This window comes from Myotis nattereri (assembly GCF_964212035.1).
Source record: "Myotis nattereri genome assembly, chromosome: X".
NCBI classification, from domain to species: Eukaryota; Metazoa; Chordata; class Mammalia; order Chiroptera; family Vespertilionidae; genus Myotis; species Myotis nattereri.
The window spans coordinates 8,767,569-8,795,535 of record NC_138078.1 but is presented as its reverse complement, the minus strand read 5'-3'; the positions used below and the strand labels follow the sequence as shown (position 1 = coordinate 8,795,535).

The window sequence follows — 27,967 nt, the reverse complement described above, 5'->3', positions numbered from 1 at the left end:
TGTCATATCCTGATCTGCTTATATCTAGGATTTTCAGCAACTTCAAAACATTTAGCAAGTTTCTATCCCTCCAGCAAACTCTGTTTGAACAAATAAACAAACCTTTCCCTTTAATAGCATTATTTCAGAAACTGCCAATTATCATCTGTGAACCCAAACTCAGTAATCATCAACTGTGGCAACACAGTGGAAATCTCTTGATAACGAGTCAGTGGTTTCATGAGTATGTGAGTTTATTTTTCAATCCTCACCCAAGGATACATTTTTCCATTGATTTTCAGAGTAGGGAAGAGGGGGAGAGATAGAAAGAGAGAAACATCGATGTGTCTTGGTTGCCTCCCAGGTAGGGGATCCAGCCTGCAACTGAGATATGTGCCCTTGACTGGAATTGAACCCAGGACCCCTCAGTCTGAGGGCCGACACTCTATCCACTGAGCCAAACTGGCTAGAGTATGTGAGTTTATTGCTACAATTCAAGTCATCCTAGCTGAGGACAGCCTGGCTCATTCACACATGTGTATCCCAAACTACAAACATAAGAATAATGAACGCTTGGACCCACACTCAGTTCTCTCGTTGACTATACATTTGTCAGAAGACCACAGGCTAATGTGTATATTTTTCTTATAAAGAATTGTCTTAATTCTATTCCCCTTTATGAAATAAAGGCTCCTTGAAAAATATGAAGGGTTCGGGAAGCAAATGCCTTGGAAGTTAAGCCACCATGTTCTTTTAAAATGACCATCTTCTAGTTTAGCAGAATGCAAGTAGGACTGATCAATGACGTTCCATAAGTTGTACTCAGAGGAACACAATTTTATGAGGACTGACAGTTTAATTAAGACAAAGTTATTTCTATGTGGTGACAATTTAAACAAGAACAAGAGACTTTAAGGTGATCAGGCTTTTGATGGTCATTAATACAAAAAAAATGAGAGGCCCTGCTTTTTATAAAAGCCATGATGAGAAATTTAGAAAAACAGTATTATTATATGTGGTATAGTTAAAAAGAAATGAGAAAGAAAAGGGCCCAGAGAAAAAAATATTTTTGCACAGTGCTTCTCGTCAAATTGCGTGATTTAAAAAAAGAAAAAGAAAAAGATTATTTACTGACTTTTAAAGACAGAGGGAGGGAGAGGGAGACAGAGGGAAACATCAATGTGAAAGAGAAACATTGATCAGCTGCTTCTTGCACACCCCCTATTGGGGATGGAAGCCTGAGAAATCCATGCATGTGCCCTGACCAGGAATCAAAGTGACAACCTTTTGGTTAACTGGACAATGCCCAACCAAATGAACCACACCGGCCAGGGCAAATCTCATGATGTTTATACCTTTAAAATCAACAGGATTATTTTATCTTTTGGCCTCCAGATGCAATTGTAGAAAATACTTACCAAGAAAACAGTTCCAAAAGTGCTTCCTCTTAAGTTCTTTGGTACTATTTGGTAATTTTGATAGTTATCAATCCATTAAATACTTTAACATAAGTGTATCAACAAAAGTGCAACAAGAAGTACAAATGTTTAGAAAACGACAGTTGAAGATTTGTGATCTCACAGAAACAAAATTCTAAAATTTTACTTGTGTTTCTGTGGCTAAGATATCAATATTGACCATAAGAACATCATTTCTAACTAGATTTATATTAAAGGAATATTACATAAAGCATCCCTTTTTAATGATTAGAATAACTGTTCTATATATTTTTTAAAGAGGCAAGTTTCAATGTGAAAAAAGAATGATTTTGAGTTTCATAAAGTTATACTCTTTGTGCCTTTTGATTCAATGAGGGTTACCAGCTAGAATTTAATGTCAGTTACAGAATGTTAAGGATTCTTATTTAAGTAAACAGTTAATTTTCTTCCTGCAGCAATTTCTCTATTTCCTTATCCCAGTTTTCATCTCGTTTCTCTGATTCTGTCACCACTTCATATTCTTGAAGTTCTTGCTGTAGTTCCTTTTCCCAATCTGTAGAATCATCTAAAAGAAACAGATGAGAAGGAAAAGATTCTCTCTGAATTTATCATGCTGGCTTCAACAATTCAACTATACTTACCTGTGTAAGCCCTAGCCATGATCATTTTGATTATCTTAGGCTTCCTCACCATGTGTGCTCAGAAAAATTGAGCAAATTTTAACAGTAACCAAGAGAAATGATTAAAAGATAAATTGGTTAATTGTAGAACCAAAGGTATCAGATGTTGTCAGATTTGGGGTATTATTTTGCTTTACCTAGACCTCTGCTTTTCCTTCAATTTAACTGGATAATTGATAATTAATATTTGGTTGCAAATTAATTTTTACCATTAACAATGATGATAATGATAGCAAAGACAGCGAACATTTCTTGAGCACTTACTAAGTTAGGCACTGCACCAACCATTCTCTACCTATCACTTTTTTTCTTCCTTAGAATAATCCATTGACTAGATACCACTGTTGTGTACATTTTACAGATGGGGAAATGGAGGCTGAGAGAGGTTAAGGGACTTGCCCAAGATCACACAGCTTGACGGCGAGATATACATATGGAACCAGATCTGTAGGTTCCACAGCCTGTGCTTAACCACTTTAGCAGTAGTCTCCCTAGAACAGGGGTGGGGTACATAAGGCCCACAAAATCATTTTGTCTGGCCCTGCCAAGGCAACTGATGGTAGGACTCGAAATTCAATAAATCTAGGAGCTTTTTTCATAACAACATAAATTTATAAAGTGAATTATTTTAAGTGAACGATGTTATAAATATCCAAATGGCCCTTGGCAGAAAAAAGGTTCCTCACTCCTTCCTGAAAGTGACAAGAAGTCAGTCGGTCTCTTGCTGAAGCCTGGCCCCTCATGTGGGCTTCATCTGAGCTCTCACACTTGTCTTCCATGTTGAGGTTTAGAGCTTCAACTTTCCACTTGAACACTCAATATACCTGTGTGTGTATGTATGCAAAGGACAAAGCATCTGCAGTGCAGTGTTACAAAATGGTGAGAAAGCAAAATAAACCAGCTATTTAAAAACTAAAGCTTTTAAAAATAAGCAAACTTAAGAGCTATAGAGAAAATAATAACCAAATGTTTTAATTTTTTTGCAACAGTGACCTCAAGGGAAAATAAGTGTGTTGCGTAACAACCAATCAATCCCAGCAATGTTTACTAATTGCTTACTGGGGGCCAGGCTCCATGTTAGGTACTGTAGGGGACAACCGGACAAGGTGTAATGGCCCTTGAGGAACTTACAATTTAGCTGGAGAGCCAAGACAACTACTATAGAAAAGAACATTAAGTGGCCCAAATTACAAGTAGGGCAGGGGTTCAGAGAAAGAACAGCTCTCTGGAACAGCCAGGAGCTAGCCTTTGGGAAGCGGGCCAGTTTTCTGACCGGTGTTTTCTGCACAACCTATAGGAACAGCCAACTCCGTAAATTGTAAGTCTCAGAAGGCTTCAAGAAACACTCTTCATCTAATGATGAGCTCAGGCTTTTTTTTTTAAAGATTTTTAGTTGATTTTTACAGAGAGAGGAAGGGAGAGGGAGAGAGATAAACATCGATGAAAAGGGAAACATCGATAGGCTGCCTCCTGTACACTCCCATTGGGGATCTAGCTCACAACCCAGGCATGTGCCCTGACCAGGAATCAAACTGGCAGCCTCTTGGTGCATGGGTCATCACTCAACCACTGAGCCACACCGACAGGCAGCCTTTGCTTTTTATCTAGCAGAAAGCCAGTAATTTGTCCTGATATGTCAAAGAAAGCAACCCCCTGCTTGCACTTTTTTTCCAAATTACTTTAGTATTTTAGAGGCAGCCTGCTTCTTCCCAGAAGCAATGCTTTTGTGGCACACAGCAGCTGGTCAAAGAAGCTTCTAGATACAAGCATAAACCTAAGGAGGATGCCTGCTTTTAAAGCAGAGCGCCAGAGGGCAACGTCTCCACATGAAAGGTGTACTTGCTTTCTTCTCTAATCCTGGCCACTTGTCCTTGGGCTGAGAGGCCTGGGATGCATCACTGGGCCTCAGTTTCTCCTCTCTATGCTTCTGTGCATGTTTAGAGCACAGGGGTGTGAGATCTGGTCATGCGTGCTAGAATCCTTCTAGTGAACAGAGAAACAATTCTAATGCAAAAGTTATAGCAGATTTTTGTACGCCTGCTTCATAATAACGACCTACAATAAACATCAGAGTTGGGGAACAGAACAGCTATTTTGTTTTGTACCTTCTAATACGGTTGTCTCCTCCTGCTTTTTGTCAAGCACCAGTTGTTCCATTTCCTTCCTCAGATCCTCTTGATCTAAGTTACAGGCATCGAAGGCGTCACTGACAAACTCAGAAACGCCTGGGCTGGTAGAGATCTCCTCTTCATCCTGAAATGCAACAAATAAGCTCTGGAAACAGGTTTCTAAGCAACCTTTATAGGCTAGACTTCTGGTTCATGGTCACCTCACAGTTTAATACAACATCATTTTCGTTTCCTCCCTCTGCTAATCCAATAATCACTGCTCTCCAACCTTCTAACCTGCACAGTTGATTGGTAATGAAACAAGTTACAACCTGAATCTATTGTGTTCATTCACAGTTTGGATCACTCCAATCATTCTGTCCAATCCCCGATGAGCACACCTAGAATGATTTATGCCAGGGAATCGCTTCGAGTCTGAGCTGTAGGTCCTTAACTATACAAGTACTGGACCCCTCTTCTTCGGATAAGACCTGTATTCATAAGTCATCTGAAATGGTATCTCAGATAGTTAACACAGTGACTTCATTTCCAGACATCAACTACTAGGTACAATGTAAAACTGTATTACCTCTTGAGTTTTAAGCTGAGATTTGATTACGACAGGTGGCGTTTTGGGCCGTACTGCCTCTAAGAAGTGAGAATAAAAGAGACAATAATTGCTTGATTCAATTCTGAATACACATAATAATGACAACTAAAAAGTCAACAAGTTTAATTATAATAGACACTTTACAGAAATGAACTTTTAATGTTATGTTTTCACTTTTTACATTATTATAAGAAATAGCCAGGTGAAACCATCTCAACCTCTTCCTTTTGGGGATTTCTTAAACATGTCATCATATTCGATGCCCCTTATACAAGACTGTCAGCAGGAAATAAATTTTTTTACTTCAGTGTTAGCAAAATCCATCAAAGAATAGTTCTGCTCTTTCTTTTAGGATAACGAGAATTAAGTTATTTACCAACTTTTCATCTTGTCACAAATGCTGGAAAGTTCAAAGTAAAGTGCAATGCTCAATTACCGCTTCTCCTTTTCTCATGGCTACATTTTGCTATATTATAAACCTTACTAGATAATACAGTCTTTAATGAGCCCTGTCTTACGCCCTTTTTGTTACAAGGGCAGTATTTGGTAAAATTGCATTTTCCAAAAAATTTAATAAAAGGAAATACAAACGAATGATAGGCACTTGGACTCATATACACATCTACATATAAAATGCCAATTTTCACTGTGCAGAGCAATGTCATTACATAAGTGGTCTGAACAACCCGACCCTTAGTACACACCAGTATGCATAATTATTTAAAATTCCATGAATGCCGGGACTGGTTTGGCTCAGTGGATAGAGCGTCGGCCTGAGGACTGAAAGGTCCCAGGTTCGATTCCGGTCAAGGGCATGTGCCTTGGTTGCGGGCACATCCCCAGTGGGGGGTGTGCAGGAGGCAGCTGATCGATGTTTCTCTCTCATCGATGTTTCTAACTCTCTATCTCTCTCCCTTCCTCTCTGTAAAAAATCAATAAAATATATCTTTAAAAAAAATAAATAAATAAAATAAAATTCCATGAATGGAAAAGTCTCCAGTTATAAATAGTATCTATACAATGCAGATAGTCATGAAATGTTAAAAATATAACAAAATAGCCTAGCTGGTGTGGGTCAGTGGTAGACTGACCCTTGAACCAAGAAGTCACTGGTTCACTGGTTCAATTCCTGGTCAGGGCACATGCCTGGGTTTTGGTCTTTTTTTTTTTTTTTAATATATTTTATTGATTTTTTACAGAGAGGAAGGGAGAGAGATAGAGAGCTAGAAACATCGATGAGAGAGAAACATCGATCAGCTGCCTCCTGCACATCTCCTACTGGGGATGTGCCCGCAACCGAGGTACATGCCCTTGACTGGAATCAAACCTGGGACCCTTCAGTCTGCAGGCCGATGCTCTATCCACTGAGCCAAACCGGTTTTGGCCTGGGTTTTGGTCTTGATCTCCAGTACAGGGTGTGCAGGAGGCAGCCAATCAATGATTATCTCTCTTCATTGATGTTTCTCTCTCTCTCCCTCTCCCTTCCTCTCCCTGAAATTAATACAAACGTATTTAAAAACAGAACAAAACAAAACCTGAAGAAAGAAAAAGATAGCAAAGTAAAGGAAAGCTCGGTGAAGACTTGTGAGTTAGGTCAGAGAGAGCGTTATCTTCTGGAAAGAAGAGTTTTCCTTTAGATAATGATGACATTTCTGGTACATACAAGATGACAAGCTCATGAGGGTCTCTACATTAAGAATATTTTAAAAGTAACTCTCCTTTTCACAGCGAGTTCTCTGTATATACCTGTCAGTGGCAACGCATCATCTCTGCCATGGCTCTTCTCTTTTCCGGCAGCCTGCTGCTGGGCGGCCAGAGCAGTGAGCTGCGCTGACTGCTTAATCAGGGACACACGGTAAAAGTAGTTCCTCCAAAACACTTCTTCCTTCACGCTTTTAAAGACAAACAACAACACATTTGAGCATGCAGGCACACAGATGCATGCAGGAGTTATATGTTGCATGGACATTGGAGCAGGTGATTTTTAGGGGCATTTGCAAATCCAAGAAAGGTTCCAAGAAGTTCTTATTTGCTTTTTTTGTTTGTTAATATATTTTTATTGATTTCAGAGAGGAAGGGAGAGGGAGAGAGAGATAGAAACATGAATGATGAGAGAGAATCATTGATTGGCTGCTTCCTACATGCCCCCTACTGGGGATCGAGCCCGAAACTTGAGCATGTGCCCTGGCCAGGAATTGAACCATGACCTCCTGGTTCATAGGTTGATGCTCAACCACTGAGCCACCGCAGCTGGGCTTATTTGCTTTCGAAATGAAAGCTGAATAACAGGATAAAAGAAAATTTTTAGATATTTTAATGATACCAAATTGCCTTCAGCAAAAGAAGACTGGGTGCTGCTGTGAAAGCAGCATGATCACCTGGGGGACTGGAAACAGAGCCAGGACCCCACCAATTATTTGCTGTTTACTGAAGAAATAAGAGCTTCCAAGCAGTGAAAAGAAAAGATTGTGGGTGTTGTTCCTTATGAAAGGAAATGTTTGGTAGCTTGCAAATAACTAGCAATCTGCAGGAGTCAGCATTGAGGTGGGAATGGTTGATAATGCAACATGTGAATCTGAACTGGATCCTTTCGCTAAAAAAGATATCATTGGGACATATGGTAAAACCAGAATAGGGTCTGAGAATTAAGAGAGTAAAAACCCGGAAGTGACATTTCCTGATTTGGGTGGTTACATAGTTGTCATGCAGAAAAATCCTTGTTTGTAGAATACACACACTAAAGTAATCATGAATGATGGAGCATCAGAATGACTCAGAAAAATGACAAAGAAAAAGTTCTTTAGACTGTACTTCTCACCTTTCTATAAATTTGCTGATTGTTTCAAGATAAACATTGATGACTACACTCACCTCAGAGCAATTAAATAAAAACATCTTTTAAACAAAAGACTCAACAAAAACACAGAATGTACCCCACCCCCCCCACCCCCGCCCTGCTCAAATCCCCAAACCAAGGACAGCCAAGGAACAGCTTTGGTGACTTGTGGGATATGTGTGGAGTTTTGGGTTCTTGTTTTTTTTTTTTTTTTTTTTGCCTGGAGGAGTTGTTTGTTTTATGTTCTAAAAATGCTTTGCTAGTAAAAATGACAAGAGTTTACCTCCTGCTTTATTAGAAGGTTCTTAGAATGGGGGAAAATCAAGGAAGAAAGTATGACAGAAAAACTTGGAAAGAAGAAAATCAGTGAGAACTAAGAAAACACTGAGGAACAGGCTTGTGAATGAGGACAGGGCTTGCCTTAGAAAGGATATCAGAACACAGGGTGATCATGTCTGTAAATTGCCAAACTGGGCCAGGAAGCTAGCTTTTAAAGTGCCACAGGCAAAATGAAAGATTATTTCCACAAACTAGGCCAGGTAACAAGCTGACATGATGCTAGATACAGTCATCTTTTCTTTCATTAATCCCACCAACATTCACTGAGCGGACATGCACTAGGCCCCATGCTAGGTGCTGGGGGGCAGGTTAAGGGATGGATAAGTCAACACAGATGGTCACAGCTATACTGACCTCTTAGTTGCTCAGTTCTCATCAAGTGCCAAGAAGCATTTCCCAAACTCATGTGGCCTCAGAAGTCTCTTTTTCTTATAGCACCTCTTGGAAGTAATTTGGCAGGAGGGAGACTTGGTTTAACAGCAGTTAGTAAGGACTTCTAGCTGACTACAAGTTTAGCCTAGAAATATCAGTATGCTACAGCTGCTGGAAGAGCTAATGAAATCTTAGGCTGCATTAAAAAGCACACAAGATTCACTACAGTGTGCTCTTCTGCAATCAGACAACACACCATATTCACTTTGGAAAACTTGCTTTCAGAAGGTAATCACTGGGAAGGTGAGGGGTACATAGACACCTGGGGAACAAATGCAGAACCTAGGGCGTTTACCCGAGCAAATTCAGGGGCCTTAAATCAAAACATCACAGCCATACAAAAGTGAGATTAACTTTCCCATGAGGTAGTGAGTGGCCTGAATATTTTCAAGGTCACTTTTTGTTGTTGTTAATCCTCACCAGAGCTTATTTTTTCCATTGATTTTTTTAGAGATAATGTAAAGGAGGGGGAGAGACAAAGAGAGAAACATCAATGTGAGAGACACATTGACTGGTTGTCTCCCACACTCGCCCAGACCCGTGACCAGGGGTCAAGCTTATGACCAAGATATATGCCCTTGATGGCAATTGAACCCAAGACCTTTCAGTCCACAGGTCGACGCTCTAATCATTGAACACCTGGCTAGTGCTCAAGGTCACTTTTAATTCTGAACTCTATGAAATGTCCAAAATGAACAGTGTACTACCTACAGTGGATCATTGGCAATGTTTGCTCTCTTAATAAAGACAAATATCTGGCCCTGGCCAATGTGGCTCAGTTAGCTGTGCATTGTCCCATGCACCAAGGGGTCACCAGTTCGATTCCTGGTTGGGGTACATGCCTGGGTTGGGGGCTTGATCCCCAGTAGGGAGGTGTGTAGGAGGTAGCTGATCGATGTTTCTCTCTCTCATCGATGTTTCTCTCACCCCTCCCCACTTCCCCTTCCTCTCTCTAAAATCAATAAAAATATATTTAAAACAAAGATACACAAACATCTGGATTATTTTCTTTTCCTAGAGTCCTCTCCCTCTTTTTTTTTAAATATATTTTTATTGATTTCAGAGAAGGGAGAAGGAGAGAAAGAAACATCAATGATGAGAGAGAACCATTGATTGGCTGCCTCCTGCACTCCCCCTACAGGGTATCGAGCCCGCAACCCTGGGCATGTGCCCTTGAGCAGAATCGAACCTGGGACCCTTTGGCCCGCAGGCCGACGCTCTATCCATTGAGCCAAACCAGCTAGGGCAGTCCTCTCCCACTTGATGTAAGAAGCAGTCACAGGCACACGGCAGAAACATTTGGTTACCCTCTGATGGGAGTCACAATGCAGATGACATAGTAAAGGTTCTAAGAAGCCTTACAATAAAAATCCATCCAATGTAGCAACTCCCATTTATTTGATCACTTATGCTCCAAGGACTATTTTAAGGCATTAGTATGCTGCGAACAGCCTTTAGGAAACAATGGGCATACATACAAGTCTATGTCCCAGGAAAGGATTGTGATTTCCCTACTGTCACCAGAGTAAAGGCCTCAGAGGGTGCCTTTGATGCACCAACAAGGCCGTCTCTTGCCAGCACTGCCATCATAGGGAAGTGCTAATAAACTAAAAAGCATTTTGCAATACAGAGAATATGTTTTCTCTTCTAAATTGTTCCTGTTTAGTGATGGCTTCTGCTCAGAAATGTGTCTCAAATGATCAAAGTTGCATTTCTGCATGTCAGAAGGAAAGCGCCTTATTTATGTGTGATGGCTCATTTTTGTTTTGTTTTATTATGGAAATTTCAACCAAAGTGGAGAGACTAGAAAAAAGAACGCCACGTACCCGGGACCTAACTTTAAGAAATACTACCATTGCCCTGGCTGGTGTGGCTCTGTGGATAGAACATTGGCTTGTGGACTGAAGGGTCCCGGGTTCAATACCCGTCAAGGGCACACGCCTGGGTTGTAAGCTCGATCCCCAGTAGAGGGCGTGCAGGAGGCAGCCAATTGATTATTCTCTCTCATCACTGACGTTTCTCTCTCTCTCTCTCTTCCTCTCTGAAATCAATAAAAATATATTTAAAAAAATAAAAGAAAAGAAATGCCACCATTTTGCAAGTCATGTTTCATCTATGCTTCCTCCCCTGCACACAACACTTTTCTTTGGGAGGAGGTTGGAACATTTTAAGGCAATGACAGATATCAGATCCTTTCATCTGTAAATACTTCAGTAAGCATTTCTAACTGATAAAGACTTATAAAATCAACCCTAATTTGTAAAAGCATCCCTAACAGAATTAGCAGTAGGAAAGTAGAATTATATTACTCAACTAGAGGCCTGGTGCACGACATTCGTGCACTGGGGGTTGTGGGGGTCCCTCAGCCCAACCTGCACCCTCTCCAATCTGGGAGCCCTCAGGGGAGCCCTCTCCAATTGGGAGTTTCTGTCTGTCTTTGCAATCATATGAGTGAATTGTCTGAGACCCCAACTCAGTTTGGTTTGTTGCTCACAGAATAACAGAGGAATTTTTTTTTTCTTTGCTTCATTGGTGGAGATTTCCTGGAAGTTTTAGGATACCTTCCCTTTAATTTTTCCTAGACACTCTGACTTTACTGATGTCCCTCACCTTTGCTTTCCCTCCATCCCCCACCGCAACAGTAACTTGCTCCAGGCTCACTTTGCTAGTGTCCAGGAGAGCCGTCTGCCAAGGGGACAGTGCCTTTGGGCAGAGGAAAGGCCTCAGGTGGGAAAGAGGACAAGAACACTGTGGCCTGGGAGCAGAGCAGAGTGCAGGGAAGGCAGCAGCTGGTCCTGATGGGCCTCACAGACGTTAACTTAAACGCACTCTACCTTTTTAGCAGGGAGGAAACAGCACATCTCAGCCCCACCCCAAATTTCCTAAAAGTCCACTCTTCATTTTGATTCTATGGCACCCTGTGTGTGTGTGTGGGTGTGTGGGAGAGAAAAAGAGAGAGAGAGAGAAAGAGAGAGAGAGAGAGAGAGAGAGAGAGAGAGTGTGTGTGTGTGTGTGTGTGTGTATGGTGCTGAAGGGCCATAGAGCCCATTTTTATGAAAAGAGTCTGAGACTTTCCTGGCCCCCATTCCATAATTCTTCCCTGATACTGTGCACATCACCGAGGCCATTAGAAAACCCAAATACAGCCCAGTCAGCGTGGCTCAGGTGGTTGAGCATCAACCTATGAACCAGGAGGTCTCGGTTCGATTCCCGGTCAGGGCACATGATCAGGTTGTGGGCTCGATCCCCAGTAGGGGACATACAAGAGGCAGCCTATCAATGATTTTCTCTCATCATTCATGTTTCTATCTCTCTCTCCCTTTCCTTTCCTCTCTGAAATCAATACAAATATATTTTTTAAAAAAGAAAGAAAACGCAAATACACGTTTTGTGAGCAGTGCCACTCAGGCTCGCAAACACAGTGCTTACAGTTTAGGAACAAGGGCAAATCTCATCCTGCTCAGCAGTTCATCCTCTTGGAGCATGACCAGGGCAACAGGGTACATCTGATCAAAGTCAAAATGAAACTGCACGCCAATTGGAGGATCACGAAGGAAGTTCCTCTTGTCCTTTGATGAAAAGGGGAAAAACCACAAAACACAATTAATATGTACCAATGCATCACTGATTTGATGAATATTGAATTCTCCTAAAGACTTCACTGCAGAGTCCACTGAGCTATTGTTAACCTGTCCACTTCAGAGAGAGCAGAGAAAGACCGATCCTTTCATATATTTTCAAGTCTCAACTGGAGAGCCTTGAGGAAATTCAATTATGCAATTAGTTAAAATTATATAGTTTGAAATCATATGAAGTCGTTTGTTTTAGTGGGCACTGTTACGTATGTGAAAAATAGTGTAGATAATCTTAGAAACATTCTAACCCAAAATTGAAGTCAGCTAACCATGATGGTCATATCAGAAAAGCAAGTCTGGCTGGCGTGGCTCAGTGGTTGACCTATGAACCAGGAGGTCAGGGTTTGATTCCCAGTCAGGGCATATAGTCAGGTTGCAGTCTCTATCCCCTGGGGTGTGCAGGAGGCAGCCAATCAATGATTCTCTCTAATCATTGATGTTTCTATTTCTCTCTCCCTCTCCCTTCCTGTATAAAAATAAAAATATTAACCCTTTGCGGTCGTATTAAATTTGGACATGGGTGTCATACTGGTCGGAATTAATTTCCACTGAAAGAGCAGTGATACATAACATGCAAGATTATGAAGGATAAACACGATTTATTAATTCTTTTTTGGAACTACGTCACTACTAGTAGAATCACTACAAACGTTATCGCTTTCTATGTCAGAGTCAGTATTCAAGGTGCCAAAATAAAACTCATCGGTACTTTCAGATTTGCAGTACACTTCTTTCGGTAACTTTCTTTTTGCCATTTTGGAGTATTATTTTGAAATATCTTAACAAGCAAGAATGCCTAATTACAGTTAAACGTAATTTGTAAAGCTTTATTTGAAATTCTGCGAAGTATCTCCGAAGCTTGTCGATTTCTTTACTCTCAAAAGGCGACTGGCGAGTGTGGAATGACTGCGTTTGTTTATATTGAGTTTCGATATCTCCGATTTGTCGGGGCAATGTTTTGGTTCGTGACAAGGTGGCTTAGACACTTAAGAGCTTTCAGAGAAATTATGAACTGATACATGAATGGAGTTAAGATTCATACGGTTCCTTGCTGTGGTGGCTGAGAGCAGACATACGACTGGAACGGTAAAAAAGCTTTGGTGGCTGAGAGTAGACAAATGACCGCAAAGGATTAAAAAGAAAAGCAAACCCCACCATGCAATTCACTTCTCAAGTGTGTATAGACCATGCATTCGTCTCACACCTCTCTATAGAAGGCCAAGGCCTAGGCTCTGCCTGACAAATGTCTGCAAAGCTCCACAGGTCAGTCAGGGCCCAGGAATGTGATGGTGACAGAGAGACATAGTGCAGCTTCTTCACAGAGCATGGCCAGGCTGGAAAAAGGCCTGTTATTGTTGCTTCAGTCAACAAGTCTTCGCTCAGCCATAGTGTTAGGGCCTGGGCCCATAGCCGACATTCTGGCTTCTTTGTCACAACACTGTGAAGTGAGCACTTTCATCCTCACTTTACAGATGAGGAAAATGGATCAGGGAAGCAAAATGGCTTGTCTAAGGTTGGGTATGTGCTATAGCGAGTGGCAGGGTCAGGACTCCGGGCCTCCCCTTCCGGGGTCGAGTATTCCTCCCAATCCAGTACAACCCCAATGGGCTGCTATGCATCTTGCAAGCTCTGTCCACTTTAATCTAGGACTTTACGTGATAAACACTGTCACAGGTGTGACAACTCTACAGGGACAGTAAGATATAGAGATCCTGCCACTATGAACTTATGCAGAGCCTCCACCTTTCTCATATAACCCTCTCAGCTGCTCACTCCTGCAAACTGCCTCCTGTAAGTTTCCAATGGAAAAGGTGTGGTGCTAGGATGCTTGCAGTGGACAGGAGGATCCTATATAATAAAGAGCTAATATGCTAATTAGACCAAACAGTGGAACGACCTTCCAGAACGACCAGTGGGCGGGAGGTGGGGCCGCTGGAGATAGGAGGCAGCCGGGGCTGCCTCAGCCCCGGCTGCCTCCGCCCTTGCAGCCCTGGCTGCTGCCACCCTCTGTGGGATGATAGACTGGGGCGGGGGGCTCCAGGATTGATGCCCTGCAGAGGGTGGCAGCAGCCGGGGCTGCGAGGGCCAAGCCCCTTGCACGAATTTCATGCATCGGGCCTCTAGTAGTGAATAACAGGCTCCCCTCAACTCTCCCTTGCCCTGCCAGATATCAATCTCCTTTTAAAAATATCTGACAAATAACAACTTTAAGTGAATTCTTCATGCTGCTGCACTCAGGTTTAGACGCCTTAAACTAAAGGTTAGAGAATCCACAATCCATTAAGAGGTACAGTCAACACACTGACAAAATAAAATGTCATACAAACATTTTGTCATGAGTGTATTAAAATTGGAGTCTCATTAAAAAGAAATTTAACCCAAGACTGTATTAAAGAAAGCACCTCCTTCACAGAAGATCCTCATATGGCCTGTGACCCACAGTCAGCACATAACATGGAACTCCAACAGGACACTACTGTGACTCTCCAATGCACCCGGGCCACTACATCCAACCTGGAAGAGCTGTGACATTCATGTCTCTCTTTAGTTAGCCACTTCTCATTAGCCAAGAAGGAAATGAAAGGAAAAATACAAAGGCAAAGCTTCCCTGGATAGGGCACATTTCCTAGGGAATGAGGGTGGCTTGGAATTCCTCTGACATGCCCCATGACCCTGCTGATTAGTGTATAAAGTGATGTCTCCAAATCTCCCCCTTTCCTATAGACTGAGCATTAATAACTAAGGCAAAAAACTGCTGCTGGAGCCCAGTCAGCATGGCTCAGTGGTTGAACATTGACCTATAAACCAGGATATCCCGGTTCGATTCCCAGTCAGGGCACATGTCCAGGTTGCAGATTGATCCCCAGTGGGAGATGTACAGGAGGCAACTGATCAATGATTCTCTCTCATCATTGATGTTTCTATCTCTCCCTTTCCCTTCCTCTCTGAAATCAATAAAGATATATTAAAATAATAATAATCCTAATATATAAAAACCCTGGGTCCATCACAACCAGAGGCTTGACTAACCAGAAGTCAGTCCTGCAGTCTGTGCTGGGTTGCCATGGTGACCCAGCACTGACTGCTGCAGCTGCAGGCGTGGTGACCCAGCACTGACTGCTGAGGGGGCTGTGAATCAGGCCCGGAGAGAGGCCTGAAGAGAGAAGCAGGGTCTGATCCGTAGCCTCTGTGGCAGCTGTTGATCAGCACTTGCCTTTCTCTTTCTCTCCAGCAACCACGCCTCCATTTCTCTTCAGGCCTCCACCTGGGCTGCTGATCAGCCCCGCCTTTCTGATCAGGCCCCGTTGATAGGCCCAGAGACGCTGACTGGCATAGAAACCAACCAATCAGAACCAAATCTGGGTGAAGTGTGAGGAGCCAATGGCTGCCTAGGAGGCGGAGCTTTTGACGCTGACTGGCATAGAAACTGACCAATCAGAACCAAATTGGCCAGCAGAGGAGGGTGTTTGGGGGTGATCAGGCTGGCAGGAGAGCAGTTAGGTATTAATCAGGCTGTCAGGGAAGCGGTTAGGGGGTGATCAGGCTGTCAGGCAGAAGCGGTTAGGGGCAATCAGGCAGGCAGGCAGGCGAATGGTTAGGAGCAAGCAGTTCCGGATTGTGAGAGGGATGTCGACTGCCCGTTTAGGCCTGAGGTGTCCCAGATTGGAGAGGGTGCAGGCGGGGCGAGGGGACATATCCCCCAGTTCACGCATTTCGTGCACCGGGCTTCTAGTCCTATATAATAAAAGGCTAATATGCGAATCGACCAAAGGGCGGAATGAATGGTTGCTATGATACGTACTGACCACCAGGGGGCAGACACTCAATGCAGGAGCTACCCCCTTGATGGTCAGTGCACTCCCACAGGGGGAGTGCTGCTCAGCCAGAAGCCAGGCTCATGGCTGGCAAGCTCAGCAGCGATGGCGGGAGCCTCTCCCGCCTCCACAGTGATGTCCAACTACCAGTGGGGAGTGGGCCTAGGCCGTCAGTCAGACATCCCAAGGGCTCCCAGACTGTGAGAGGGTGCAGGCCAGACTGAGGGACCCAATCCCCCGAGTTCATGAATTTCGTGCACTGGGCCTCTAGTAATAATAAAAAAAAAGCTGGTATTGGGAACTACTCAAACCATTAACATGGACTGTTTCTATTCTATTTCTTGTTTTAAGAAATACCTCTTTTGTTTGTAAATATGATACATACCTGTTTTTAAAAAATTCAAAACATGAAAGAAAAGCATAGAGTCAAAACTCCCACCATCCATGGACAACCCATGACCACCCTCTTGGCCATGTCTCTCTGCATACATACAGTATCTGCACAATTATAATTTGACCGAAATAGAAAGACATGCTGCGGATCACTTGTTTTCCCTTTACCCTCTGAGTCACGAACATCTTCCCATCTCCAAAACAGCTATGTCTACACGGAATGAGCCATAATTTACTCAACCAGGCCCATTTTGGTAGTCAACACATTGTTTCTAATCTTTTCTGATAAAGATTCTCATCTAAAGTGATCTCTTCAAACTAAATTCCTAGAAGTGGGATTTCTGGTCCAAGAGTAGGATTATTTTGATACATATTGTCCAAACTTTCCTCTAGAAAGATCTAAACAGTTTATGTTACTACTAAACGCACCGGTTTCATCTCATCTTGCTCATGCTGGATTTTTAAAATATTTTTGGTTTTTGAGAATTCCTCATTAATAAAGAACCTGAGCCTAAATGGATTTTAGTTATTTTACCTTCCAATGTAAACATTTCTAAGCCTGAAACTGTCCCCAATGTTTCACCAAGATTTCTACAGCAGCCTCTTAATGGGCCTGGTTGTCCACTGGAAAGAAACCGTGGCTAGAGTGCTGGCAATCAACGCAGTGGGACATGAGGGAGGAGAGGCCTACGTGTAAAGCTCAGGGCCTTAGAAGCTGCAGAGGGAGTTTAGATCTTAATCTATGAGAGGTGAGATGCCATTAGAAGGGTCTATGTAGGGAAGTGACACCAAGTGATTCATGCAATAAGTGGACCCCTCTGGCTGCTGAAAGGAAGCTTGTACTGGAAAGGTGCAAGGAGGGGACAATAGTTGGGATGCCTTGGGTAGGAGATGATGGCACCAGGACCACAATGGTGACGGCAGAGAAGTGAACTAGAGCTATATTCTGAACAAAGCACTGAAAGGACTGGGGGCAGGGGGCAGTGGGGAGGGGAAGTATGCCTCAAAGAAGACCCCTAGGTTTGTGAATAACTGGAGTCTATTCTGAGATGGAGAAGATAAGGAGAGGAACAGGTTTGGGGGGGAGGGTCAAAGGAGCTGGGAGAGTTGACTGGTGAGTATATGATTTTTGCCCTCAAATGATAATGACTCACTGTTCCCATTCCTTTCAGGGATAAGCAGGTGTGTAACGTCAGTGTCAAATTTGGCTGTAACATGGTAAGCAATACATGGTGTTCCCGCTGAACTCATAATGGATGCTCAGGTTTTTAAAAGGTTTACTAATGGAAAGAAAAACCTTAAAATAGCCTAGGGGAGGGCAATGGAAGAGAGGCAAAGCCCAGTTTATTTGTTGTCTAGACTGAGGTTCCATTTATGACTAGTTAAAAAAGAAAAGTGAGGTAAAAACAAAGCTTGAGCCCTGCTGGTTACAGCTCAGTGGCTGAGCGTCAACCCATGAACCAGGAGGTCCTGGTTCAATTCCTGGTCAGGACACATGCCCAGGTTGCGGATCAATGATTCTCTCTCATCATTGATGTTACTTTCTTTCTTTTTTTAAATATATTTTTATTGATTTCAAAGAGGAAGGGAAAGGGAGAGGGAGAGAGAGATAGAAAGATCAATGATGAGAGAGAATCATTGACTGGCACACCCCACACTGGGGATGAAGCCCGCAACTCGGGCATTTGCCCTTGACCGGAATCGAACCCTGGACCCTTCAGTCCACAGGCTGACACTCTATCCACTGATTCAAACCAGCTAGGGCTGAAAGTGATTTCTGAAACTATCAGGTCTACACAACTGTTAACTAGTAATGCTATGTTCACTCTGAAATCCCAATTTTGTGGGCTAGCATATGGAATTTTATTTCTTTCAATTTCAGTTTCAAATACATATAGTAGTCAAAAAGAAACTTAGAATATAATCTCTTCATTCAGAAGAATGAGAATGCTGTCTAGAAACTTTGTATGATAGCATATTTCAAAAGATTATCCATCTTAATAACAAGAATTCTTTTAAGGCTGAAAAAAAATGTCTTTGCAATAGGCTATTCTATTCCATTAAGAAAAAGTAACTCATGGAGAAACAAATGAAAAGTTAGTGAAAAAAGCCCGGGCTGGGTAGCTCAGTTGGTTAGAGCATCATCCCGAAACAACAAGGCTGCAGGTTCGATCCCTGGTCAGGGCACACATATAAGAATCAACCAATGAATGCATAAATAAGTGAGACAACAAATCTCTCTCTTTCTTTCTACCCCCTTTTTCTTTCTCTCTAAAATCAATAAATAAAAATTATAAGAAAAGTTAGTGAAAAAAGTAGTGAAAGTTGATATGTACATCCCTAACAACTTAAAAGATTTTAAAAATTGTATAGAAGAAAAACATCTGCTAAAGATAAAATTGTGATATGAAGAAAGTACTTCTACACAGAATATCACAAGATACTTACAGCTGATAAGGCCAAAATCTGTTGTTGAATTGTTTCTTCATCATTACTATCAACCCATGGGGGCACTGCTGCTTCTGAAAGGTTTTTAACAGCCAAAAAGAAAAGGAAAAAAACAAACAAACAGGTTACAAGGGTTACTCTGCAATCGTGGTTTGAAAAAATAAGCACGTTTCCATACAACCATTTTAGCAAATTACTAATGAGTTCCAAATATGACCATTCATCATAATTTCCAGACTTCTTTTTTTTGTTTGTTAATCCTCACCTGAGGATATTTTCCCATTGATTTTTAGAGAGAGTGGAAGGGACTGGGAGAGACAGAGAGAAACACTGATGTGAGAGAAAAACACCGACTGGTTGTCTCCTGCATGCACCCCGATGAGGGCTGGGGAAGCTGCAACTGAGATATATGCCCTTGATCAGAATCGAACCTGGAACCCTTCCAGTCCGAGGGCCGATGCTCTATCCACTGAGCCAAACCGGCTAGGGCATAATTCCCAGACTTAATGCATAAATCTTATGCATGTATGTATTTGGTAAAAAAAAATTACTTGAATTATACAATGAAGAAATTGGGCAACACCTTGACCAGATGACCAAAATCAACATCACCATCGACAGAGACATGGCCATTGTGGGTCTCCAAATGTGATACCTTGAGAAAGACACATTATCTATGCAGTATTCTGGCCAAAAACACATAATCTGCATCTAATTATAATCTAGTCACAAGAAAATATCATACAAAACTCAAATGAGAAATGGTCTATTTAATAATAAGAAAGGAGGGGTATTCTTCAAAACCACTAATGTCATAAAAGAGAAAGAAAGGCTGTGGAGATGTTCCAGATTAAGGGAGACTAAGAGATGTGACAAAAAATGCAATCCCTGGACTGGATGCTATGTTGAGGGGGAAAATGTATAAAGGATTTTACTGGGTTAATGACAAAATTTGAATGTGAGTATTATATCAATGTTAAATTTCCTAAAGCTGGAAAACTAACAATCTGGATAGAAGGTATAGGTTATTTTTTGTATTAGTTTTATTGTTGCAACTTTTCTGTATATTGAGATTATTTCCAAATGTCTGGCATGTAATAAGTGCTCAATAAAATTTGGCAGGTAAGTAAGTCGCGTACAACAAACCTATACTATACCTGATTTTTTGGTATGCTGCTCCTCAACAAATTTTTTCTGTTCCTTCTGAAAATCTCCTATGATGGTCTGTTAAAAAATACATAAAGAGTCAAATTACCTTGAAAATTTTATTATTAGGAAAGAACTACATTCAAACTAGATTTGTGAAGTCTATTTGAGATATTTTATTTATTTTCTTCAAATGAAAATGCTAAAAAAGTGATAGTTCACCCTATCTATAAGAAGGAATTGTCAACATTTTTGAATTTCAAGTATACAACCTCCTTTTATGATAAATTATCTTTTCAAAGGCAAAAATGAGTTAAAAACTGAACTTTTGTATTATTCAAAAATATAAGATAGGTCAAATCACTCTAACAAATAGTACATACAACAAAAGTATCTAAATAACAAGCTATCTAAAGTTTAACTGATGACCTCCTCAGTTCAAATAATTACCAACATAAATAAAATCCACCACTGGAAAAAATGAACAAACTCAACCCATTAGAGTCTTAAAAGGATTGTCACTAATGGGCTAAGACTTTAAAAAATTAACCAAATCATGAAAAGCATAAATATATTATGAAGTGTTATAGTTGAAAATTAAACTCATAATATGAAAAGTTTAGTATTACTCGAAAGTATCAACATACCTTAGACAACATAAAAACCAAGGTTACTTAAATCATATCATTTATATCATAGCTACTTGTTACATAAAAAGAGAAAAAATCCAAGAATCTCAACTATTAATATTTTTATCAGAATATGATATCCTAGCCTGGCCGGTGTGGCTCAGTGGTTGAATATTGACCCATGCACCAAGAGGTCGCTAGTTTGATCCCCAGTCAGGGCACAGGCCCAAGTTGTAGGCTCGATCCCCAATAGGGGGCATGCAGGAGGCAGCCGGCAGTATTTCTTTCATTGATGTTCTATCTCTAAAATCAATAAAAACATATTTTTTAAAAAGAATATGATATCCTACTTGGGTTAATAAAATTCATAAGAAAAAGGGACGATATTAGTTAATGCATTTCATAAATTTCTACTATCAAAGATATTTAAATGTACCTTATCGATGATGTCATCTATTTTTCCTTCTTCTACTGATTTCTTTATCGATTGTGCTGTTTCAGCAACTGATTCAGTTATCTTTTTTGTAGCAGCAGTCGCAAAGTTAAATAGATAGCCTATAAAGAATAAATAAAAAGAGTCTATGCTCCATTCCAGTACAATGGTTATTGTATTTATAATTTCTCCCTTAAAGAGTTCTTGTAAGAATCTTAAGCCATAGGGCATGTTCCTTGTTAATTAGGACTGGACACAAAAAATGTGAAGCACTGCCAGTACTCCACTTTCTTGGTGGACTGGCCATCCATCCTGGACCTTTAATTCATCTCTTTCAAAGACCCTTAGCAAACTCCCCAGTTCTCCCCCAGCAACTGTTTCAAATTGTCTTGTTACCCAGCTGGTGTGGCTCAGCAGTTGAGCGTCAACCTATGAACCAGGAGCTAATGGTTCGATTCCTATCAGGGCACATGCCCAGGTTGCAGGCTCAATCCTCAGTAGGGGGCGTGCAGGAGGCAGCTGATCAATGATTCTCTTTCATCATTGATGTTTCTACCTCTCTCTCCCTCTTCCTTCCTTGCTGAAATCAATAAAAATATATATTTTTAAAAACTGGTATTTTAGCATAATAATCTTAATTCTCAGATTTTAATGACTCCATGGGTGAAGTACACTATACATACTGAACACAGAGAAAGCAGTTATTGCCCTCAAGGAATGTCCATTTCTAAACAAACAAAAAACTTATAGACAACCATAGGAGCACAATTACTAGTATTCATTAAACAGAGGCACTCAGAGAAGGGAGGAAGAAGGTCTCCCAGGGGTAGTTAGAGAGTGGACTGGATTCTGAAGTCAGAGAAAGAGGGAAGTGGGAGAGCATGACAAGAGATTTTTAGGTAAGAAGCTCATAAAGACAAGAAGTGGTTTATTAATTTTGCAAAGAGATAATCTGACACCACGTTAAAGACAGTTTTTATTAACTAGTTCCTAGCTCTCTCTCCCTCCTTCTCTGAAATAAATAAAAATATATTTTAAAAAAAGTTAACAGGAAGTAACAGGAGTACAATGTCCACTTTGGGAACTTAGGCACAAGAGAAGGTCTGAGCCAAGGAAGAAAAGGAAGTAAAACATCTGTGAGTGAGCACACCTCCAAAACCTTATGGAAGGAGTGGGCAGATCAGGATCATTGAATGTAGTCATTTTATCTTCATTTTAATTGTCATTTTTAGTCTCACAACCATCCTGGGAAGAGTAGATATAATCTGTCCAGTTTACAGATAGGGAAGCCAAGGCTCACAAAGGATAAATGATTTGTCCATTATGACAGAGGCAGATCTACCCCACTGACTGCCTAGCCAATAGCCTATCTCCTTCCACCTTGACAAAGAAACCCCAATTTGATGGGTGCTCTTCAAGCCTAGGGCTGGTTTTGGGGACCCTGGACACAAGCAATCGAGGTCTTCTCATTAAGCCTCTGTTGTGGGACTTTCTATAATTTGGAGCTGGATTTTCTGCAATTTGCAAATGATCCTATATAATAAAAGCCTAATATGCAAATTGACCAAACAGGCGAACAACTGTCGCTATGAGGCACACTGACCACCAGGGGGCAGATGCTCAATGCAGGAGCTGCCGCCTGGTGTTCAGTGCGCTCCCACAGGGGAAGTGCCACTCAGCCAGAAGCTGGGCTCACAGCTGGCGAGCGCAGCGGTGGTGGCTCTCACCACCGCTGCAGGCGGGTGGTAAGGAGCGAAGAGTCCCAGACTGCGAGAGCCCCAGACTGCGAAAGGGATGTCTGACTGCCCACAAGTGGACATCCTTAGTGCTGTCGTGGAGGTGGGAGAGGCTCCCGCCACCACTGCTGCACTCACCAGCCATGAGCCCTGCTCAGGGCTTTTGGCTGAGCAGCGCTCCCCCTGTGTGAGCGCACTGACCACCAGGGGGCAGCTCCTGCATTGAGCGTCTGCCCCCTAGTGGTCAGTGCACATCATAGTGACGTGTGGTTTCGCTGTTCGGTCAATATGCATACTAGCCTTTTATTATATAGGATAGGATGGGATCCAAGCTCTTGACCATTTGCACTGCCCTCCTTGTGGTAAATCTTTGTTTGTCATTAGAACTGAATTAGGGATTTTACTTCTTATGAAAGTGGACATGTATTATCCTATGTACAGACTAACTTTTGGAGTCCTCTTAGCTGCACTTTCCATATAGGAAAAAAGGAGGGTGGCCTAATTAACACAGTTCCACTGCAAATACTACTTTTAAATGAGAAGGAACAGGAGCTGGCCTTTCCTCCATGGGCATTGACTGGCCTTAGGGAAGGTTTTGAAAAAGCCAATGCTCATCTTTGGCCACCTCCCACTTATTTAAACTGTGTGAATAACTCAGATATTTAATACTCTCAGAGGTACCATTTTTCTTTTTTCTTGTTAATCCTCACCTGACGATAATTTTTTCCATTGATTATTTTTTTAGAGAGTAGGAGGGAAAGAGACACAGAGAGAGAAACATCAATGTGAGAGAGATACATAGATTGGTTGCCTCCCACACATGTCCCAACCCAGGGCCTGGGATCGAGCCTGCAACCAAGGTACTTGCCCTTGACCAGAATCAATCCCAAGACCGGTTCAGTCTGTGGGCCAACGCTCTAAGCACACCGGCTAGGTACTAATTTTCTTTTCATTTTAAAGAAAGAGTGCAGATAAAGCTCTAATTTGGTTGACTTTAACAAAACCACACAACCAATTTGTAAGTTACTTTGGGGCATGGGCCTTCAGGAAGACAGAAGTTCTTCAGTTAGTTTCCTTATAAACTGTCCTCCTCTGAAACAGGTTATCATAGGAGGTCCTAAGTTTATCAGGACGGAGGGACAAGAACAGGAAGATTTGGTTTTGGGCAAGAAAATGGAATGTAGGCCTGGGTGTCCACTACTCATAACCAATGAGGTGCCTAAATTTATAAATAGGTCATCATGAACCAGAAGTATTTAGGGTCCAATCTTTTTTTTAAAAAATATTTGTACTGATTTCAGAGAGGAAGTGAGAGGGAGAGAGAGATGGAAACATCAATGATGAGAGAGAATCATCGATTAGCCGCCTCCTGCACGCCTCCCCACCAGGGATCGAGCCCCAACCTGGGCATGTGGTCTGACTGGGAATCGAACCATGATGACTTACTGGTTCGTAGGTTGATGTTTAACCACTGAGCCATGTCAGCCAAGTGAGATATTTAATTTCAGTTTTCAAAACACAGATGGGCCCAGCTGGTGTAGCTCAGTGGTTGAGCATCGACTCCTGAACCAAGAGGTCATGGTTCGATTCCTGGTCAGGGCACATGTTGGATTGCAGGCTCAATCTCCAGTAGTGGGGTGTATAAGAGGCAGTGGATCAATGAGTCTCTCTCATCAATGTTTCTCTCTCTTACTCTCTCTCCCTTCCTCTCTGAAATAATAAAAAACATATTTAAAAAATAACACACACAAAAAAACATAGATGGGTCTTTTTAAAGATAACATACCTTGCCCTGGCCAGTGTTTCTAAGTGGTTAGAGCACCAGCTCAGGCACCCAAGGGTCACGGATTCGATTCCTGGTCAAGGGCATGTATCTGGGTTGCAGGTTTGATCCCCAGCCTCGGCTGGAGTGCCTGTGGGAGGCAACCTATCAATGTGTCTCTCTCACATCAATGTTTCTCTCTCAACCCCCCTCCCTTCTACTCTCTCTAAAAGAAAAAGCAAGGGAAAAAAATATCCTTGGGTGAGGATTAAAAACAAAACAAAACAAAATAACAAAAAAATTAAAGATAACATACCTCTTATGATCAATACATAGAAATAACAAACATCTGATGATCTCTTGTCTTTCTAAAGATTTGTGCATAAAGTAGAACCTCTACATCTTTTGAATAGTTACATAAATATTAGAGCTAAAAGAACTTGTATTTATTTGGAAACTTTAAATTCACAAGGTATATGGGCATGGAAAGTGGGGGGTGGGGGGATCCTACCATCTAACCTTAGCTTCCCCGAACATCAGGAGAGTCTGGTGAGAAAAGAGATCACAGCATTAAACTACAAAGCAGACATCCATATTGAACACACCTTTATTTAAAAAGTATTCAAAAGAAAAAAAAGTATTCAGAGGTCTTTAGTACTAAATACAAACATGAAGTTTCAATAAAGCCCTCACAAAGTTTTCAGAAGTCACTTTTTAAAAATATATATTTTTATTGATTTCAGAGAGGGAGAGGAGTGCGCAACCTGGGCATGTGCCCTTGACTGGTATCGAACCAGGCTGACGCTCTATCCACTGAGCCAAACCAGCTAGTGCCAGAAGCCACTTTTGACACTTTAAGATAAATGAAAATGGCCCAGCCAGTGTGGCTCACTGGTTAAGTGTTGACCTATGAACCAGGAGGTCACAATGATTCTCATCATTGATGTTTCTATCTCTCTCTCTCCCTTCATCTCTGAAATATAAAATATATATATTTTTAAAAAATGAAAATGGTTCTCTGTGTTCTAGGAAATCAGGTAAATCCCCATACCCTACTTTTCCTAACTTTTATCTATGCCAACTACCTAACATAACCTTTCTGCTCTTTTCAAATTCATCTTGTCATATCTCTCCAATACTCTAAGCTCTTCCTAATTTTCTACACAGGAAATTTATTCCCTCTTTAGTGATTTTATATACAGCACTTAGTTTTGTATCTCTTGTGCACTGTTTGGGGCCCTTGGACTGAGATTATGTACTGCCATGATTTCAGGTTAAGTCTGTTTTCCCTGCCCCTCCACTTTGCAGTAAAATTTTTTAATGTTAGAGCCTTTCTTATTCAAATGTGTTTCTCCACTCTCAGGCTCCAGCCTCCCCTAGTGCTCTTGCCATTTAGATTCTTTTTAAATGCTTGCTAAATTTTTTTTAAAATATATTTTTATTGATTTCAGAGAGGGAAAGAGAGACAGAAACATCAATGATGAGAGAGTCATTGATCAGCTGCCTCCTGGCACGGCCCCTCCAGGGATCGAGCCCGCAACTCAGGCATGTGCCCTTGACCGGAATCGAACCCGGGACCCTTCAGTCCGCAGGCTGATGCTCTAGCCAAACCAGCCAGGGCTGCTTGCTAAATTTAATACCTACCTTTGCTGTAGTTCTCTCCTACTGCTGTCTGCTTTAGGGTCTTCCTTCTCAAAGGCGTTTTCTTTGACTAAGCCCGCTGAAGTCTAAAATCAGAATTACTAGAGCATGTGTTTATCTTTCAAGCCTACTTTTACCCTCCTCCCCATCTAGACAGTAAACTCGAAAAGAGCACAGGCTTTTAAATTATATCTAGGTCCAAATTCCGCTGCTACCATTTACTATGACTATACCTTAGGGCGAGAAATCTAGGCTTGTCTCCCAACTCCCTGGGGTTTTTAACAGATGAAAGGAAATAGCGTTCATAAAACTCCTATTACTGAAACTTGAACGTCACAAACAAAAATTGGCAGCTACTTTCCTGCCTTAAGGAAAAAGGTCCCGTGGCACCTAAAAAGGAGACCAGCCTGACCAAGGAGTTCAGTAACTCTTCCTCAATTAACTCCCGAAAATACATTCTGCCCTAAGGACAAAAAGTCACTTTTTCAACCTACTCAAGCTCTCCAACAGCCTCGCCTTGAGGGGGGGAGGCTGTGGAAGTGGAAGTTAGCGAGCGGAACAAAAAAGATTCCTTGTCAAACCTAAAGACCTCAGGCCACACCGCCTTTCTGCGGCTCTGCTCCTCATGTTTACACTTTGTACAGTGACTGTCACGAGCCCCTTCAGGTTCGGGATTTGACTGCGGGATGAAACCCCGGCTTTGCCCAGGTCCTCACCAAGCTCTCCCGTCCCGAGAGGACCGACCAACAGACACACCTTCCTCCCCCACCCCGACACGGGCGACTCACCGCCGAGGTCTTTGGCCTGGTGAAGGAGCTCGCTCTCAGCCGACTCCGCCACAGCCTCGGGGCGCGGCGCCGGTGGGGCTTCTCCCTCAGGCTGCCCGTCTCCTTCGACCGGGCGGCCGTCCACCACCGGCTGCTGCAAGCCGAGCCAACTGCTCAAACCCCGGAACATCCCGCCCGCGGGGCCGCCGCCGCGGTCCCGACCACCGGAGACCTGCCGGCTGCTGCCCACTTCTGACTGCACAATGCGCGTCGCCCAGGGAGATGGCCGGAAGTGGGACCCCCGCAGCAGCCCGTCTGGCCTCCTCTCCGCCTCTATGACAACTCGGACGCCGGCCGTGCGTGCGTCACTTCCGGCCAAAGGCCCCGCCCCTCCGGTTGTTTATTTTGTTAACGAGTATGCGCGCGTGGAAAGCGGACAAAGGGCTTTTCCCACGAAGCCTGGCCGCGCCCCTTTCCCTGCATCGCCAGCTTTGTAGTGTTTGACCCAGGCGTGTAAACGGCGTCTTTGTCACTCTAAGCACTTTGGGTGGTGGCTTAGCTTCGCCTTTTCAGGTCCAGCTGGGCCAGCCCGTGGAGATGGATATCTTTAGCCTCCTCCTGAGACTGAATCAAAACTAGCTCCTCCCCCTCACACACACACACACACACACACACACACACACACACACACACCAGCTCAAAAAAAAAAAAAAAAAAAAACAAAACCTAGCCCAGGGCCTCTAGGTCCAACTACCAATTTACAGGGAATACAGAGTTTGGAAGAAAGTGTTAAAGGATACCATGGGATGCAGGCAACATAGAATCTAGGCTGTGAGAAACCACAGGACAAACGACATTGTTTATTCAAATAAATTGCAAGGCAGTGGAGAAGGGGAATTTATAGATTAAAAGCGATTTAGGAGACATAATGCATGGCAATTTGTGGATTTTATTTGGATCCTAATTGAAAGAACCCCAGTGGGGTGGAAAAGTTTGACTTCATAAGAATTGGAAATTTGGTCATTGGATATAGATCATGAAATTATGGAGCTGTTAAATTTTAAAAAATTGTCTTTGTGGTAGAATACACAAACTTTACCATCTTAACTTTTAATTGTACAGTACAGAAGTGTTAAGTA

The 27,967-nt window shown here is 42.2% G+C and overlaps 1 protein-coding gene across 1 annotated transcript; it reads right to left on the bottom strand.

Annotated features, from left to right (window-relative positions):
• Positions 1-218: 218 nt before the first annotated feature.
• SYAP1 (synapse associated protein 1) lies at positions 219-27,199 on the bottom strand. The gene is made up of 9 exons (XM_081081520.1): positions 26,850-27,199; positions 20,926-21,044; positions 19,872-19,938; positions 18,715-18,788; positions 11,853-11,992; positions 6,563-6,708; positions 4,796-4,854; positions 4,204-4,351; positions 219-1,983 (listed from the first exon to the last, which is right to left on the bottom strand). Exons 1-9 carry the CDS (start codon positions 27,016-27,018, stop codon positions 1,856-1,858), a joined length of 1,050 nt encoding a protein of 349 aa, XP_080937646.1. The 5' UTR covers positions 27,019-27,199; the 3' UTR covers positions 219-1,855.
• Between the last annotated feature and the right edge of the window lie 768 nt (positions 27,200-27,967).

Bases quoted from the DNA above. Each gene is read 5' to 3' on its own strand.
- SYAP1 (XM_081081520.1), bottom strand. From the start codon at position 27,018: ATGTTCCGGGGTTTGAGCAGTTGGCTCGGCTTGCAGCAGCCGGTGGTG. The intron at 21,045-26,849 runs GTGAGTCGCCCG...TATTCTTTATAG, and splicing joins CCAGGCCAAAGACCTCGGCG to GCTATCTATTTAACTTTGCG. The intron at 6,709-11,852 runs GTAAGCACTGTG...TGTCTTTAAAAG, and splicing joins TTTGCCCTTGTTCCTAAACT to CGTGAAGGAAGAAGTGTTTT.